The 18,789-nt window shown below is 39.1% G+C and overlaps 2 protein-coding genes across 2 annotated transcripts; both read left to right on the forward strand.

Moving 5' to 3' along the window:
• The first annotated feature begins 303 nt into the window (after positions 1-303).
• On the forward strand, positions 304-12,301 carry LOC109630743 (solute carrier family 26 member 6-like). Its single transcript, XM_069526476.1, has 20 exons — positions 304-1,578; positions 2,253-2,392; positions 3,147-3,286; positions 3,445-3,555; positions 4,029-4,204; positions 4,667-4,831; positions 5,359-5,511; positions 5,625-5,707; positions 5,828-5,975; positions 6,060-6,173; positions 6,796-6,873; positions 7,101-7,196; positions 7,720-7,826; positions 8,013-8,082; positions 8,773-8,865; positions 9,605-9,715; positions 9,850-9,978; positions 10,367-10,421; positions 10,944-11,065; positions 11,986-12,301. The coding sequence occupies exons 2-20, from the start codon at positions 2,265-2,267 to the stop codon at positions 12,007-12,009; spliced, it is 2,103 nt and encodes a 700-aa protein (XP_069382577.1). The 5' UTR covers positions 304-1,578; positions 2,253-2,264; the 3' UTR covers positions 12,010-12,301.
• A 124-nt stretch (positions 12,302-12,425) lies between these two features.
• LOC138410474 (bromodomain-containing protein 4) lies at positions 12,426-17,689 on the forward strand. The gene is made up of 3 exons (XM_069526477.1): positions 12,426-15,233; positions 16,008-16,361; positions 16,575-17,689. The coding sequence occupies exons 1-3, from the start codon at positions 15,089-15,091 to the stop codon at positions 16,790-16,792; spliced, it is 717 nt and encodes a 238-aa protein (XP_069382578.1). The 5' UTR covers positions 12,426-15,088; the 3' UTR covers positions 16,793-17,689.
• The last annotated feature ends 1,100 nt before the right edge of the window (positions 17,690-18,789 follow it).

Below are 18,789 nucleotides of genomic sequence, written 5' to 3' on the forward strand. Positions count from 1 at the left end.
CAATAGCTCAGCATTTACCAACCTAGGAGATAGAAAGTATAGTTGCAGATGGGAGATTGGGTGATTTTTTTTTTTCTTCTCATGATGCTGGATGTATTTTTCTTCATTTTATTACTGAAAATGGTCAATTTAAAGGATCAGCTTGGCTTATGAGCCCTTAAAGTGTTTTCAGTTTTCATTTATTGAATTACTTGGCTGAGGGTTATAATTGGGTTTAGATGAATGTATGGGTTTAGCATTGGTGCTTTCACGTGTATAGAAATACCATGTATTTTTGTAATGCATGGTATTACACACAGTTTTGTGTAATAGTATTTATTTGTGATTATAACAAATGATTAAAAAAGTGTGTGAGAGGGTTGAGACTTGCTTCTAGGGTTAGGGGTTGGGGCCATATATATACATATACGTATATACATACACACACAAGCTTGTGTGTGTATGTGCTTGAGTGCATTGTGATATGAAATGCTAACATTGTCTGAGTGGTAGGTTGGTATGGGACTGTCTGTGGAGTTATTTGCATATCTGGTGTGTGTGTCTGGTATGTAAATGTAGCTGTGTCAGATGGAGTGTGAGTCTGCGAGCAGCATGTTAACCTGTGCAACACTGTAGGTCAGAGTGAATGTGTGTCTGATGATTCACTGTCAGCTGATTGGAATTTGACAGATGAGGTGGACACCTGTATCATTCGTGTGCATGTGTGATGGCTTAAATGCTATATTGAATCAGAAACTCATGAAGGTGTCGATTGCAATATTTTAGCTTTGTCTCATGTTGCCTTTGAGGAATGAGGAAGAGAGTGACTGAACAGTAAATGAGAAGAGGGGAGGAGAAATGATGGAGGGACCTGAGGAGACAAAGGTCAGGATGGAGGAAAACGATTTTACGAGACCTTATTCTCACAGAAAATGTTATGCTGTAAGTGAGAAATTGGTTATTCAGAAGCCTCATTCTAAACTGCAGTTAGAGGGAGAATTAGTGGAGGAGCATCTTGATGTCGCTGTGGAGCTGTTGGAACCAAACAGCAAAATTACTGATAGGGCACAAGATATTAAAAACACAGAAAGAAATTTTGAATCAAATCACAGACCTAAAAAATGTCACCTTTTTGGGTGTATGTTTACTGCAGAGTTTGATACCTGGAAGTAATTACCATTTTTGTGAGTCATGCATGCTGTGTCACAATTACAGCTGAAACACATTTACATTTAATTTTCCACTCTGACAGAACACGAACCTGATATGACGTCTGAACGTGCTGTTGAGTTTACAGAACTCCATCAGATGTATGTCACCTTTCAGTAAACAAACGATATTGAACAAATTTGCAGTGTCAATAAATTTGAAACCAGCTGATGTGCCACAACCTACATGATATCATTGAGCTTAAAATTCCCCTCAGCTCCACAGTGACTTATGTGTGGAGGATTTTCTGATGTGAGGAGTTGTTTTTGAAAACTGACTCCAGCGACTGACAGACCCAAGTCTGGAAAACAAGCTACGAGTAGCATCATCATCACGATCCTCTGACGTCAGACACCTGGCCAAAGAGAAGCAGCTCCATCCATCAGAGAGGTTAGTGTGATATTTGTTCACTAATTCTAATTGTTATTGGCTCTCAAGGGTTGTTCTGACAATTGAAATTGTCTTTGAAGGTCAAACCTCTGATGCTCTTTACTGTCACTTTATATAAAGTCAGCATTGTTGTCCATGTCAGGATCCTGAAGCAATAACAGTGATCGGATTACACTGTAGTTGAGATGTTGACAGGTTTTCATCTGATGTCAATAAAAACCTGTGATGGTAATTCTTTATTTCTTCACCTAAATTAGATCGAATAGATTAAACAATGGATTTGGATGAAGTGTTAGTTACAAAGATTTTTCACATATGCAATAAACATTAAATGACCAGAGGAAGCTTTATCATACAAACAGCTGAAAAGACACATTTTGGATTATTATGAATTTTAAAAATGATTGCTGAGGTATCAACATTAGAGCAGCTGGTTATCTTAAAATAATGCTAAGAAGACAGTTAAAGCCAAGTTCAGGGAATTTAACCTGATGGAAAACTACAGTAGATTGAATTTAAGACCCAAGGACCACTCTACACACACAGGATGGTGCTGTTTGAAGGAAGACTTTAGGTGGAAGATTTTATATGACCTACCACCCATTACATTACCAACCTACCTTACCTACTGTATGCAAGCATAGAACTAAACATGATTTCTGTTTATGTTACAGCTGGTGTTCACCATGGCAGAAAGATGGATGCCTTACAGCATCCACAGGAAGATCCTGGATGAAGAGGCTGTCGATGATATGGCAGGAAAAACTGAATCAAAAACACAGACTCTGTTTGAGAAAGTCAAAAAGTCAATGAGGTAAAACTCCTTACAACTGTGCATCTCAACTTGTCTCGCTCTCTGTAATGATGTTAAATCATCGTTTGAACTATTTAGATTGAAGCGATTTTAGGGAGGCAGGTCATTTCACTTTTCTTTTGTGATTTAGTTCAGCTAGTGAACTCTGATTTATTTGCTCTTGCTTGATTCATGTTCTACCCTGATTGATACATAAATGAATTCTGTTTGGACTGCATACAGTTGTGCTACTGTTCGAACACACTCTCCTCACCCAGGCTGCACCTTAATTCCTCTCCATTAATGTCACAGACATAATCATCAATAATCAGAATCTTGGAAGAGTCCACCGGAATCGTTTGGTTATACTAGGACTGAACGTCCAGCAGTAACCCACGCAGGGTCCCCTGGGGGACATGTTCATGCGCAAGTCATTCCACAAAACAAATGTAGACTGGACGGTCATTCCCATATGACTCCTTCAGCACTCCAACAAGAGTAAAAAGCTGGTTCTCTGTTCCAGAACCAGGACGGCCAGAAATATTTGGTGGAGCAAATGCATAATTTACTCAAATCCTCACTTCAATGGTTTGAGCTTAACTGAAAACAAATTGACAAATCAAGAGGAAAAACAATCGCTTGATTACTGTTTTAGTAGGTGGGGAACAAGAAGAGACTTATCACATATCACATTACCGATATCAATGCATAGCCCAAAGACATATTTTTCTCTCTCTCTTCTTTTGCTGTCTGTCACTCTGACATACAAACTCAGGTGTTCTGCTCCCTGCCTGAAGAGCTTCCTGCTGCGTAGCATTCCTCTCTTATCATGGCTGCCTCGTTACCCCATCAGAGAATACGCCATTGGTGACCTGATCTCTGGAATCACTGTGGGGATCATGCAGCTACCGTTTGGTGAGGTTTAGAAGTTAGAGATACTGTGAGGGGGTGGAGGGTTCTGCAGTGTTCGCATCGCTGTATTTCCCCACTACATTACTCTATTATACAATACCTTCTGAATTGAAACACTAACCTGGAATGTAATGAATATGTATTCCGTGTTTTTCCTGTAGGTATGGCCTTTTCCTTGCTGGCATCTGTTCCTCCAATCTTTGGCCTTTACTCCGGCTTCTACCCCGTCCTTATTTACTTCATCTTTGGCACATCCAAGCACATCTCAGTAGGTTTGTACTACTGCATCTGCACACGTAGGAATACATTTACTGTTAGACATGCTGATAAAACAAGATGGAGCAGGCTTAATAACTGAAATAATGTTTTTTTGGCCTCTCTACAAGGTAACAGTATGGTAAGCATACATTTATATTTTTCATTTGAAGCTCAAGACATTTAGGAAGTTACATTTTCTGGTTCTTTTTAAGGTAATTCAATTTGTTCACAGAGAACCTTCATATTGATGTATGGAATGCATTAGTAATTCTTTTGTATGGCCCGAGAGATTTGGGGAAGAACCAAGTCACCAATTCCTTTTTTCAAAATAGGAGCCGTTACCCTGGTCTGCCAATCCTCCTCACCATTGTTATTCCGAATCACTTTCAGGCTGAACCCTCCTCTGGGACCAATTTGCCTTATGAGGCCTTTTAATGAGGTCAAAGGAAATGTCTCTTAAAATATTAATGGTGTCTTCCTTCTTCAGGAGCATATGCAGTGGTGGGTGTGATGATAGGAGCAGTGGCAGATCGACTTATCCCAGACTCAGACTTCATGATATGGGACAATGTGACCAACTCCAGCATAGTTCACACCACGTCTCGGGATGCAGCGAGGATTCGAGTGGCTGCAGCTGTCACCTTCTTCTCTGGAGTATTTCAGGTTAATATTGATAATTAGATAGCTTGTTTATTTTGACAGTTTATGTAGCATGAGCGGGGGCTTGCTTTAGTTTCTGATCTTTTCTTTCCATGCTGTGAGTTTACAGGTTCTCAGGCTAAAAGGCCAAATTATTCTAAATTATATAATAATAATAATGTTGGCTTATACATTTCTGCTGAATTTAACAAGATGGATTGAGTAGTGTGTTGGAAAGAGCTGTATTTGGGCACAGCTTGTGCAATACTGTAATGCTTCCATAAATGTTAGCTTTGTTTTTGCATCATAATGTAGATCAATACAGGATGTGAGTGTGGAAGTTGGAGGCATCTTATTCACACCGGCTCACTAGTGACAGTGAATCATAAGAAACTAAGGTGTCAAATATAAATATGACTTTCTTTCAGCTACAGCCACTGTGAACCTCCACGTGTTTCAATCTCTGTTGCATACATTGTACTGTAGATTCTGCTCAGTCTGGTCCGGTTTGGTTACCTGGTGACGTACCTGTCTGAGCCTCTGGTCCGAGGTTACACCACTGGAACAGCTTTTCACATTATTGTTTCCCAGCTCAAATACACCTTTGGCATCAACCACGTGAGACACAGTGGATCATTCTCACTGATATATGTAAGGAAGAACACAACCTCCGACATTAACATATTGCAAATTTTGTTTATTGTAAGAGTAAGAAAATGACTTTTACTCCAGATAATATCTTTGAAAGTCCTTGTTCTGTCCCAAAAAAACAATGATGATGTGAACTGAAGAAAATCAAATCTGCATGTTCTAGAAGCCAGAGTCAGGGAGTGTTTGTCGTTTGTGGTTGATAGATTTTGATAACAATACAATATTATTTTTCTTTGAATGAGTGAGTTCATTTGCTTCAGTGCTATTTCAAAGCATTTTTAATCTTTGGATATTAACAATTGTCCAAGTCCTTTGAGATTTCTACAAAACAGTAATGTAACTGCTAAAGAACTTTTTGTAGGATTGTGAAAATTATAATGCTCTCTGTGTTTGCTTTATCAAAAACTTGTTGTGCACCCTGAATGAAAGGCACATAGAGGGGGGATGTATTTCCTGTCCACTTTTTCTCTCATTCCTCCTCCGTAGCAAGTATTTAACCAATAATCCTGCTCTTTATCTCTCTCCAGACGGTACTAGAGTGTTGTTATCTCATTCCACAAACAAACATTGGTACTTTGGTGGTTAGTGCTGTCACCATAGTCTGCCTTATTCTCGCTAAGGAGCTCAATGCATACTTGAGTAAAAAACTACCTGTTCCTATACCTGTGGAGCTGCTGGCTGTGAGTATCCAGGGATAAGTACATGTACTCATCATTCACGTCAAGGATATTTAGTTCCTTACACAGATTAACACACACAAACACACACACTCATCTCTTATTTGCCTTTCCAGGTGATTATTGGTACAGTCATCTCCTGGCAAGTGAACTTGGAGGAGAAATATGGAGTGGATGTGGTGGGACTCATTCCCTCAGGGTGAGAAATGTAACATAAAGCTACACCCAGCAAATATACAGGAATCTGTGTTTTTGTGAAACAAGGACTATTTGCATTGGACAATTTAATCCTTGTTTCTCTTTTCTTTCTTCATACCAGTCTCCAGCCACCGGTTTTCCCAGACATCTCTTTGTTTGCTCAGGTGAAAGGGGATGCCTTTGCTGTGTCTGTGGTTGGCTATGGCATGGTCATCTCACTAGGACAAATTTTTGCCCTGAAATATGGATACAAGGTGGACAGCAACCAGGTAGGGAGGTGAAAGATGGATACAGTGATTAACTGTTGTTTTAAAAGGATTGCCCTCATAAATAGTGTGTTTTTCATGGTTTAGGAACTAATCGCCCTGGGTCTGAGTAACTGTTTTGGAGGAATTTTTCACAGTTTGTCCGTCAGCTGCTCCATTCCTCGAACTGCGGTTCAGGAGAGCACAGGAGGGAAAACTCAGGTTGGTATGAGTCATTTTTTTGTTAAAATAGCCTTTAGAAAGATTCGTACCTTTTTAAAGAGGGAGGTGAAAATAAAGCTACAGAGAGAAGAGAAGAGAGAAAAGAGTCACTGTATAGAAATTTGTCAGTCTGCTTTCAGAGACCCCTACTGAGTGCCACAAACCTGGACCATCACAAAGATCATGCAGTGTGGAGACTGGTCATATTTACCATTAGTCAGAAGAGTGGCATCATTGAAAAAAAACCTTGACTGATTGATTGATTGATCACGTTGTTGAATTCTTCCAATATGAGAGGAGAAGAGAGGAGAGACTTTGATGATGATGCCTTGATTTGTCTTACAACTGTAAATTATAAAGCTCAATAATGTATACTGTGTATACTTTAACTTACATTCATGTACAAATGTAAATCTATACATACCCAGTTTTTATTTCTATATATGTATATCTTTCACATCTTTCTCAGGAGCTCTGTAACATTTGAATTTCCCTACGGGGATTAATAAAGTACTTCTGATTCTGATCTAATATCATGTACCAGTTCATACTGTAAATCTCTGACTGATCTCTCCCATGATTTTGATTCATTGTTCCTCTCTTCCCTTTTTCTTCATCACAGGTTGCTGGAGCTCTATCAGCAATAGTTGTCCTTATTACCATGCTTTGGATTGGGGCTCTCTTTAAAGATCTGCCCAAGGTATGTTAATATATGTCTGTGTGTATTTGCATGAACGTTTGTAGATGTTTGCTTGTGCTCACATCTGGGCACAATCTTAAGGTCATATACCATAAGAACATAAGAAAAACACACACAACTACTTGAACTACATGCAGGGTTTATTTCAGAAAAACTAACTTCCCGTCATGTTACAGGAATCCAAATTGGAGTTCTCCGTATGAACTGTGTTCTGTTTGACTTTGTAGGCAGTGCTGGCTGCCATCACCTATGTCACCCTCCAAAGCACGTTAAAGCAATTCCTGGACATCCCTGTACTGTGGAGAAAAAACAAATTAGATGCAGTGAGTGAACTTCAGACGGCAACATGGATGATGTTTTGAGAAGATATTCAGTATTCAAGAACATTTTAGTATCTGGACAAATAAATCCAGAAATCTATGTCTGTTCTGTAATGCAAATACAAAGCCACCATCACTGGTAAATACATAATCCAATATTAAGTGTTTTTTGGCTTCATTTCCATAATCAGACTACAAGATTAGCAAGGTTACATTTTAAAAGTCATGGGAGTATGCCCAACACTTGCAAAAGGTAGTTGTTTCAGTTTGCTCTTACAGTGCAATGCAGTTCAAGTGCATGTGTTACACCTGGTCCAGGCAAATTTGCTTAAACTGATTCAGCTACAATTAGGACTTGCGTCACATCAGGGCCTTTCCCATGGCGACACAATCAAGTCTAATTTCATGTTTTCCACAACTGCTGCTGAGAATCACAGAAGAGCACAGTTGCATTTTATTTCCACTACGTTAACGACTCAATATAGTTTTGCTGTATTATTCATCACGCTCTCCCTGTTTTTCCCAGGTAATCTGGATGGCCACCTTCATCTTCACCTTGCTGCTGAACCCGGACATGGGACTAGCTGCTGCCATCGGCTTCTCCATGCTCACTGTCATCTTCAGGACACAGCTGTAGGAACACAATGACCCACCGAACCATAATTATAGACTAACAATGACTTAACATTTAGACAACATATCAAACTGAACATTCATCTATCAAACACCCAACAATTATCTAACCTTCACTTTCTAGACGACATCAAAACACAAAGTGTGTAATCAAAGTAACAGGACTTGATTTTGTGTGTACTACAGACCTAAATATTCTCTGCTGGGGCAGGTCCCTGGCACTGACATTTACAGGCCACTGGAGGAATACAATCAGGTATGACACAATGTATTTACCTCAAAACAGGACAAGCATCCGACCAAAACCACTGTCTAATCACACACCACTCTGCATTTTACTCCTACAAACAAAATAAGTTATTTTCAGCAAATTTCCAAAAATAAACTAAAACTTCACTGTTTAATGTTACTGTTGGTCAGCAGCTTCGGAGTTTTAAATGGGAAAAGTCTTTGTTTTGTAATATTACACCTGGGGTACACCACTCTATTTCAATAGGGAATGAATTAGAATAACAATACATTGTTGAACAATGAATAAGACAATACAACAGTGAAGTATAATCTGTATATAAGTCTATAATATAATCAGTTAAGAATACTACATCTGTTTAACTACAACCTTGTAGCTTTGATAATATTCGCATGTAGTTAAAAGTTGTGATTTGTAGGAACCTTGGACAATAGCTGAATAACTGTAAGATAGAACCTCAGCATGTTAACTTTTATTGTGCTTTGAACACGTTAGTGTTATGATTTTAGCATTTAGCTCAGGGCCGTAGACCAGCTTGAATACAGCATTGTTCAAACATGTGTGGAAAAGTGCTACGTTCTTCTCAGTTCTTTTCACTTTGTATATTGTGTTATCATGAACATCTATTGGTGGAAATGTAAAGATTTATCTGCTTGTTTTTTAAAATGTATTATCTTCTTAACTTAATGATTTTAGGTGAGGCCGGTGCCAGGGATTTTGATCTTCCGTTCCTCTGCTACACTATACTTTGCTAATGCTGAGATGTATCAAGATGCCCTGGGAAAGAAGGTGAGTACACACACACACACACACACACACACACGGACAAGGACAAGGACAACAACCAAAACAACCAACACCACTCTTACAACCCAATTTCGGATACTAATTACTGACCCCAATTTTGCAACAATTCAGTCATCATGGCCGTAACAGTAATTATTTAAGTAATAATGGCTGTGATAACGGAAGCTGAAGAGGGAATGGACAGATTTTCTTTAATGGTACTTATTAAGCCAGATGCCAAAAGGTCAGGTTATTGAGCACATGCTCCTGCCTGCTGCTGGTTATACAAGGCTGACATCACTCGCTCAGTTAAAGGAATTGAGTCATTTTAACTGACGTGCCAAAATAAACATTTGTGTGTTGAGTGTGACTCCACAGTATTTACTTCAGCAAAACATTTTCATCTGAATATTGCTGTTTACTCTCACATGATCAGGGATTCACATAACGTTTTGCATGTTCTCTCCTCTTGCTTTATAAAAAAACTTGAGGTATTTCAGAATAACTGATGCACTTTAAAAAATCAAGACTCTGCTTTTTTATACAAAACCTTTTTTAAATTCAGTTTTATAGCCGTATGCTCGTTCCTCCAAAACATATGTTTTCATGAATGAAGACATTAACACCTGTTAGTTCTCATCTTGACCAACCAGAAAGTTATTTGTAGTTACTCTGGAAGATAAAATATAAAAATTTGACTGATGTGAACTTTGTCCCGATTGTTTTTTACTGTTTCTATTAGTCTGACATTGATATTGCCAAGATCCTGTCAGCAAAGAAGAAACTGGAGGTCAAAAAGAAGAGGATCGAGAAGGACAATGCCAAGAGAGCCAAGAAGAATGGAACAAATATGGTGAGAAAGACCAGATGTAGTTCATGTATGAAAATGTATGTTTTTATTTCTTTTACTAGAGTATTATTCCTAGAAAGACCTTCATTGTCTAAATGTTGCCTCTGATGTGAGTCATGGTCATGTCTCCTCTTCAGGAGCCAGAGCAGATGGACATTGCTGTTAATAAAATGGCTGAGCGTGAGCCCACATACCCACGAGCCATCGTTCTTGACCTCAGCCCTGTGAACTTCCTGGATACTGTGGGAATCAAGGCGCTACAAAATGTAAGATCATGGCAAGAAAGAGAAATAATCAGCCTGAGTTAAGTCACTTTTACACGTACAACAGTGTAACTCTTTCGTATGTATCTTTGGACAGAAACAAAAAGGTAGAAAGTTTATAAAGTTAAGTTCAGAACTTATGATGATATTCCTCTTAATATTAGAAAAATGATTCAAGAGTCTACGTCTTATCTTGTCATATCATAACTCTATAAATGTTTAACTCATTTTAAAATACTGTTTTTCTCTTGCAACTACAAATTATACTCCATTTATCCCTCTGTCCCTCTCCTTATCATTTAGCTCCTCTGCATTTCAGATACAGCACATTGAATCATCAGACCAGTTAAAGGAACCCCTGTCTGACCTTTGCTTTGTGTTGTTGTTACAGATCCAAAGAGACTATGGAGAAATTGGTATCGAGGTGGTTCTTGCTGGCTGCCAAAGTAAGTGTATCTAGATTTAGACAAGTAGTGACTGTGGTTAAGGTTAGGGTAAGTCTCCAGGAAATCAATGTCAGTCAATACAATGTCCTCTGAACTCACTTAGACACATCTATAAATCAGCACTGAACAAAACTTGAGATTTCTGATATTGTTACTTCATTGTTCCACAGGATCTTTGTTGTTATTGTTGTTGTTACACAAGATCATGGCACAAAGCATCACTATTTAAGAAAGTAGAATCAATGTCCACCAATTGCATGTGTAGGATCCTGTCACGCAACACAACAGTCTTCCTCTTTGTGAAGATCCATTGTGTTGCTCTGCAGTAATGGCAGAGCATCTGCTCCCCCCCCCCCCCCCCAAATGTCCTTTAATGCTATTTGCACCTTTAATCTGGTTTTATCACTCCATTGACACTTCATATGCTGACATGCCCATTGTCTCTTTCAATCGTCACACCATTCTCCATACACAACTCTATCTGTGTTCTTTCATTTTTCTCTCTCCTTTGTCTCTTTCCAGCTGGTGTGGTGGACAACCTGCAGTCTGGAGGTTTCTTCAGTGACAAAATGACCAAGTCCTCTCTGTTCTCCACCATCCATGATGCCATTTTGTACTGTCAGTCTGCCAGAATGAAAGATGAGGTGACTGTATGAGCATCAGACATAAGACATACATTCAAAATCACAGTGCAATTTGATGGAAAACAGAGAAACAAAGTGTGTGGAGGCATTTCTCCTTCCTTGTCACAAGCTTATATCATTGAAATGTATCTTCCTGAGGGGGAATCATGTTACAAAACTTTATTATATAAAGAAACAAAGCTCAGCACCATGCACATGTTAGTGAGTATTACTAAAAAATAATTTCCTTTGTAGAAGTGGCTATAGAACTTTCAAGGAATATTTTGTAAAATATGCTCATTATGTTTTTTGCTAATTGTCAGATTGTCTATTAAATATGCAATAGCACCATCAAGGGTGGTCAGGGGCACCCTGATACAATTACGGGCCACTTAATACATGTGATATTTTATAGTTTGTTAGCTACCATTCATCTAAATTAATGATGGATATTTTTCACACTAAATAATGTTACAGAAAATAACGAGAGTGCACACTGTCCTCTAAAGCGTAACAGAGACCCAGTGACAGTCAAGGGTGCGATCTCTCTGCCTGCTGAGATGTGCACAACCCTCGTTGGAATGAAGAGACTTTATGGGTGTTTTGACACAGGATTTCCTCCCTGTGCTGCCAATGGAGAGGACGAGGCAAAGAGCATTTCTAGAATGAAGCATCGGCAGAAAACACAAAGTTAGAGATCTCATGTTAATATGAGTGTAAAATATGTTGGTTCATTTTCAAAGTGTAGCTGTGTTTCCCATTGTGTTGGTATATGGTCAGACTAGTTTTTAGTTAGCTGCTCTGCTCCTTTACATTAAAACTCTCTTGACATGTCTTTTAAAACTGGGCTGTTTTTTTTTTCTTTCTCCATCTTTCTTCCACTTGTCTTTCTTCTTTTATCTGTTTTAAAAACTTCTCTTTATTGAACTTATTCTTCACAGGAGACCGTCGTGACAGTGTTCTGAGTCCTGAGAGAAAAAATGGAGGACATAATGAAAAATGACAGAAACTGATGTTATCCTCTGAGCTTCAGATAACTGGGACCTCTGTCTGTCACTGACATTTTTTTTGGTGATGTTTTTTGCCAACATTTTAAAATGAAGTTATTACATTACATTGACATTTAACTAGTAATAATCACCAATTATATTTGTGTTTTAATAATTTATGTATTCATTGAAAATATAAAATTTGAAATTCAATATACATGTACTTACATTAAAAGATAAATATAATTTTGCCTGATGTAAACCGGTAGATCTGGACTTGAAATGTTGTTTTGAATCTTGATTGAATGTTTTCTCCAGTCTCACTGTGACATGTTGTTTCAGTCAGACTCGTCCGTAACTCATACATCTCCACATGAGTTCAGTGGCTCTGTTTACATACGGAGCTGATCTCTGAGATATTTCTGTTCCTCTGCCAGATGAAGCTCATTGAAGTGATCCAAGCTCAGATAATATAGCATAATGAAGTGCACTGCAACATGCTGTCGTTCTGCCTTTGTGGCAACTTTCAGTTCAGGAAATTGGGAACTAATTAATTTCCAGTGCTCCACCACAAAGATCTGCAGCCACAACAATCCTGTGTTTAGTAAAACCAGATATAACGAGTCACTGTTAATTGGAACTGGTATTCCCTGAGTCATAATGAGTTGTAACACAACAGTTACATTTTAGTGATGACTTTCATTAAAAGTACTTTGAAAGCACTAGAGGTCAGTAACCATAAGATTTTCAGTATCTACAACATGAAGGTAGCTCTGCTAAACCCACTGTCTACTCACCCAGCACCAAATGGAAGAGACACTAGACAAGTGACTATCTGAAGATCATAGTGTAGCAGTGAGCAGCAAAACAGTCTTTTTTCTCAGGAGGTGGTTTAAGCATCTTGTTCCTAGGAGCTTTGTTGTAGAGAACATTGAGCTGGACTTTCCGAGGCAGTCAGACTTCCTGAGTGAAAGATGTGGCCTTTCAAAAATCATTAGGCCTTTACTACAGTGCCACCATCTGGCTGATTGGGGTCACATTTCTTAGGAAGGGTTGCATATAATTTCCATAAAATAATCCAGATTGTTCTTGTGAAGAGCTGCTTTCTCCAATCACGTAATTAGAACTAGTATAGACAATACGTGGTGGTATAAAGCACGCAAGACAATGCAGTTAATAATGATCATACCCTGAGTAGACCTGACTGGTCCAATAGACTGGTGGTTCATAATCAAGTGTTTGGAGAGAAAAAAAAAATATATTTCAGACGTTTCTTTTTTTGTGAGGGTTTTTTCTTCATTTTATTGCTGGAAATGTTCAGTTTGGCTTATGAGCTGCTGAAAAAGTTTTAAGGACTCATAAAGTACAAGGGAGCAGACATAAGTATGTGTGTTCGGTTTTATTAATACTAGTTCTGTGAGGACCAAGGTTAGCATTGGTTCTCTCATGTATAGAAACACCACAGTATGTGTCACCTTTCATGCGCTGTATGACACACAGTAGAATACATAAAAAATTTTGCCACAGGGTAATGCAATAGTATTTCTTTTGGGATTATAAAAACCTTTTATAATATTTGAACTTGTGTTTGGTTGAAGTTGAGGGTTTGTATAACTTAGCCTACTCACACTGTATTGTGTATGTTTGTGTGTGAGTGTTTGTATGTGCAAATGCTCTGAAATGCCAAATAAGCGATGTCGAGGCAGAGTGTGTTGTGATATGAAATGATAATACTTTCTGAGTGGCAGGTTGGTATGGTCTGTGGGGTGATTTGCATATTTAGTGTGTGTGTGTGTGTGTGTGTGTGTGTGTGTGTGTGTGTGTGTGTCTGGTATGTAAATGTATCAGATGGAGTGTGAGACTGCGACAGCATGTTCACCTGCTCAACGTTAAATGTCAAACACTGTAGATCAGAGTTAATGTGTGTTTGATGATTCACTGTCAGCTGATTCAAATTTAAATGTAGTTGCCAGCTGTATCCCTAGGTTTGTGTGTGTGTGTGTGTGTTTGTGTGTGAGAGAGGAGGTCGAGGTGGGGGTCAGAACTTATAAAGGGTCCGGCTGCAGGTTTCCATAAATATTTTAATATTTTAGTCTTGTCTCATGTTGCCTTTTGTCGAGCACCCATCTCACCACCTGTCACTCACAGCAGAGAGAAAGGAAGGAGAGAGAGGGGCAGACTGAAAAGTGAAGGGGAAGAGGTGAGGAGAAATGATGGGTAAAATGAGGGAGCTGAGGAGAGGAAGGAAAACAATACGCACACTTAGCATCTTTTGTTCCGAGGGAGGGAAAGGACGGGAGGTGGAGAACACGGGAGCCAAAGTATCTGGGTAACGATCACTATCATTTACAGGGCGAAGAGAGGGTGGAAGAAAAGGGACGTGGGAGAGTAGAGGCACCTGCTGCACTGCCAATGTTAACAAGTGGGGAAGACAAGAGAGACGGACAGAGAGGAGGGACACAAAGAAGTAAAGGACTTAGGAAATACGAGGCAGAAAAACTGAGTAAAGGAGAGCAAAGGAGTTTCAGATGAGATGCTTTATAACACCAGGATGCACGTCTGTTATAAATGTAGTTTATTAATAGAGGGCTGTATTGTCTGAATTAATCATCTTCATTCTTCAAACATCATGTGGAGAAGTGACTTATGGAAACCAGCCTGAGAAATCATCAGTATCTGTGTGTGTGCTGGTAGAGAAAATTCCCTGCTTCATTTTTGACAACTCCTGCAGGAGGAGACAGTTTACATCCATCAGTAAGGTACATTCACACTCTATTTCCAACCTTATTCTCATAATATTAACTGCTTATTTCCTGTCTCTCACTGTAACTTGACATGCTAGCTTTGAATAACCTTGGTCCTTCGTGTGAGAAAATGATTCCGGTCTTTTCATAAACGTGTCTGATGCAGGACAGGGCAGTGACCTTTCCTCATTTACCATTTCGAACTTGGACTCAAATGTTGCATTTGACACTGAACTGAAAAGTCTGTAGGAGTCCGACGGGGAAACAAACCTATTACTATAACCCTCATATTATTTTCCAGGTGGATTAAAATGTGCACAGTAAACTTGCTTTATACGAATCCTGATAACATCTGTTTTGAAAAAGCCTTACAGATGTTCTTCTCTCAGGCTTCCGTGAAGGAGATGTCAGGAGAACGGCTGCCTCTCATTCATTCATCTGGGAGTAAAACAGCAGGTGATTCAGCCAGGAGCCTTTGGGATTAGTGATGCATGTTGGAGATACCTCATCATCAGTAAATGGGTTTTATACTGTCTAAGTATAACATTTTTAAAACCAATCTTTTTCTGAAGAGGTGTCAGAGTAAACTGACACCTAAAGAGACTGTGATCCTATAATTGGATAGTATGATACTATATGATTCTGCAATTTGGAGCCTTAAAAACAAATAAAATCATTTCTGTCAAGCAAAACTGAATTTCAGGCAAAGCTCAAGGCCTGAGTATTATTCCTGCTTTGTTTGAAGACTTTGTCCATTTGACAGATAAATAAAAAGATGATCAATTCGTCATATTTACCTTTTTTCTTGTTCCTGTAAAATAGTTTTAAAAAGGTGCCCTATCACCTGAAATAATTTAGCTGATTTGCTGCAACAATCAGAAAAATTTGGTGTAAAATTACCATTTAGTTTAAGATAGAAAAATCAGAATCAAAGTAGTACGTGTATTATTTAAATTAATCATATTTCTTTACAATAGGACTGAAACACAGCATTGATTTCTATATAAAAAGAAATTCAGGTGGTTGTCTAATCCTGCCACTCTTGTAATTATTGAGGAAAAAGCTCAGTTCTAGCTGGTAACAAGATTAAATGTCCCTTGCTCAAGAAAAACAGACCTTTTCATATGGGAAGTTATAGATTGTAGCATTTATCATTGGTTATTTTAACCCTCTAAACTAACCTAATATCATTGTTTACGTTGTCCTCATTTCTGTCTTTTCCTGCTCAAGCCAAGGTACCACACTCCTCTTCAGCTCTCCAGCGCCCCCACCAGGCCAATCGCCCGAAACGTCCTCGGCAACAGACCACCACCTCCTGCTCTCATCCTCACCCAGGACCCTCTTCTATCCTCCTGTCAGATACAACCATGGCACCTTGGGGAGGCCTGATTCTCTCCGAATCCTCCTTTACCTCAATCCCACCACCACAACCTCTGCAACCACCCCCTCCCCCTCCTGCTCCTCAGCCCACGCCGTGCACCCCTTATCATGGGATACAGAAAACAGAAGATGAAGAGGATTCATGTTCAAGCTTTAACTCTGAGGTCACATCTCCTCCTCTGCTACTCCTTCAGGGCAATGCAGGTATAACTGGGACCAGGAGGTGTCCCACGACCCATCATTCCACCACATTTTGTGGAAATCCATTCAGTTGATTTTGTGTAAACTTGCTTACAAACAAACAAACAAACCATAACGAAAGGAATATAGATTTCTGGAGCAGCATTTTAATTGGCAGCCATATCCCTACCTGAAAATTCACCTCTCTTACATTTCTATCCCTGTGTGTCTCTGCAGGTGTAGGAGGTCGAGGGCTGCGAGCGAGGAGGAAGGTGTTGTCCCAGCATCGGGTGCCTCGCCCTCCTCGCCTCCCACCACTGCGTCCAGTCACCAATCTCAGCTTCTCTCGGAGCTTCACTTTCTCTTTCTTCGAGCTGCCACTGCACCAGTCGCCTCGCTGCCGGGCCGAACGCATCAGAAACCTCATGCTGCTTTTGAGACAGATACACTACTGAAGAACCACAGCTGCACAGACTGATGTATTCTACAAGAATTCTTGAATAATGATATAATAATTCTATACCTATTCATAGGACAGGGGCATTTGTTCTCAGATATATTATTTTAATTTATCAGTGGTAACATGTCAATCTCACTGTCAAAGTACCTGATGTGTAGTGAGTGAAGTTTAATTATTATTAATAATTTGAATCCTAAGGTTAATATGCATTTAGTGTTGAAATGTGAGGAAATTACACGATTTGATTCATTTGAATATAATGTTAACAATGTTTAGAGTTAAATCAAATTTCTCCGAAGTTGTGTCCAAGTTATTTTTCAATTCAAGAGAATAATGTGATCTAAGAGATGTTTGTAAATTTGTGCCACAAAAAGCATAAAAGAGGATCAAAAGGAGATTTGAATTGTTGGGGTTAGATTGTGGAGCCATACAAATGTAAAAAAAAAATTCCAGTACCTTCATATATGGATTGATGACTGTGTGTATACTATGTATAATGTTTTCATGACTAAATTAAAAAAGCAAATAATGCATTTGAATATTTTAACATTTAACATTTAATTCTAAGTTATTTGCCTAATACAAAAGTGAATTTACCATCTAGACACACACGTATATGAAGTTGCTGCTGGATAACCAAGACTTGGCTGACTTGTATCTCAAAACTCTGGGTGGTTGAACGAGAATCTTCAATCTCTATTGATAAAGTTTCTATAGAAGGACAGTATTTTCTGCAGGATCTGCAGCAGCAGCTTCTCTTCTTTTTATTAATCCTGCCTTCTCCTTTGAGTTCATATTCTTCATATTGTGGTGAGATGAGATGTCAAAGGGCAGTTAACAGAGCCGCACATTTATTTTGAGTTTTAAATAGTCAGAAACAGTTGCTGTATGTTGTGTTCAGGCACAGTTTCAGTTTTGTGCTGTTGTGTTCAGTCTTTTCACATCAGGTTTTCAATTAATTTCACATTGTCTCAGTTGGAATGACTTTCATTAACTATTCATTGTGCAAAATGAAAACCATTAAAAAAACATTGATCCAGGGAGAACATTTCTCCATCTCATTTCCTCTCTCTATTGCTCTTTATTTTCTCTGTCACACACATGCACACATGTTCAGACCATGAGGCTTTGAAAGCTGAGCTGTGATCACTGAGGCATTCAGAGGCATCAAACCTGCAGGGGGTGAAGGGTGAAGGGGAGGAGAAAGGGAGCTGTAATCTCGGTGTTCAAGGCTGTTCTCCACCTTCCCTTACTCACATGTGGCTCTGTGTGAATGTGTGTGTGTGTGTGTGTGTGTGTGTGTGTGTGTGTGGCAGCGGTTTCATACACGTGAATTCTTTGTACTCATGCGGCTTCCTGCTAATCCAGAGGTCACCCCAGAGGTTACAACCATTTTTCTTCCCTCTCACCTAACTTCATACACACACACACACACACATACATTTTAAAGGTGCACAAGACACATCAAACACAGTCTTTCTCAGCAGGCAGAGTCCTTCACATTTTTGGAGACAGTGAAGTCACAGTGCTGGTCAGTCAGATGGTTTAGTCTGTGTCCTTGCTGAATGTGTTTGTGTAAACAGTTTCTAGTGCCAACAGATGCTTAGAGCCCTTATCTGAAGCTCTATGGCCTTGTGTGTGTGTGTGTGTGTGTGTGCGTGTGTGTCCTGTGGCTGCCTCACTACTCCATCAAAGTGAATCACTAGTCTTTTACACAACAACACTTCAGTAGGTGCAACGCTTGACCTTTCTGAACACTAGATTTTTCAAAACCTTTTTTTTGGATTTTTAGAATATGATTTGTTATAGAAACTGTTTTAAAAGGAAAATAAAATGAAAAATGTAATAGAAAGTTCTATTATTATTATTTTTATTATCATTTTGAAGTTGCAGTCTGACTCAGTGCCCCACAGTGAAATATAATGTGATCACCAAATGCTCTTGATCCTAACACTCAATGTTGAAGAGAGTCAGGTTGATGTGGAGGCAGCT

This window comes from Paralichthys olivaceus, chromosome 6 (genome assembly GCF_024713975.1).
Source record: "Paralichthys olivaceus isolate ysfri-2021 chromosome 6, ASM2471397v2, whole genome shotgun sequence".
Classification (NCBI taxonomy): Eukaryota; Metazoa; Chordata; class Actinopteri; order Pleuronectiformes; family Paralichthyidae; genus Paralichthys; species Paralichthys olivaceus.

Coding starts and splice junctions, on each gene's coding strand:
- LOC138410474 (XM_069526477.1), top strand. CDS start 15,089: ATGTGCACAGTAAACTTGCTTTATACGAATCCTGATAACATCTGTTTT. Junction 15,234..16,007: donor ATCTGGGAGTAAAACAGCAG/GTGATTCAGCCA, acceptor TTCCTGCTCAAG/CCAAGGTACCACACTCCTCT. Junction 16,362..16,574: donor ACTCCTTCAGGGCAATGCAG/GTATAACTGGGA, acceptor GTGTCTCTGCAG/GTGTAGGAGGTCGAGGGCTG.
- LOC109630743 (XM_069526476.1), top strand. CDS start 2,265: ATGGCAGAAAGATGGATGCCTTACAGCATCCACAGGAAGATCCTGGAT. Junction 4,205..4,666: donor TCTTCTCTGGAGTATTTCAG/GTTAATATTGAT, acceptor ATTGTACTGTAG/ATTCTGCTCAGTCTGGTCCG. Junction 11,066..11,985: donor CTGCCAGAATGAAAGATGAG/GTGACTGTATGA, acceptor TATTCTTCACAG/GAGACCGTCGTGACAGTGTT.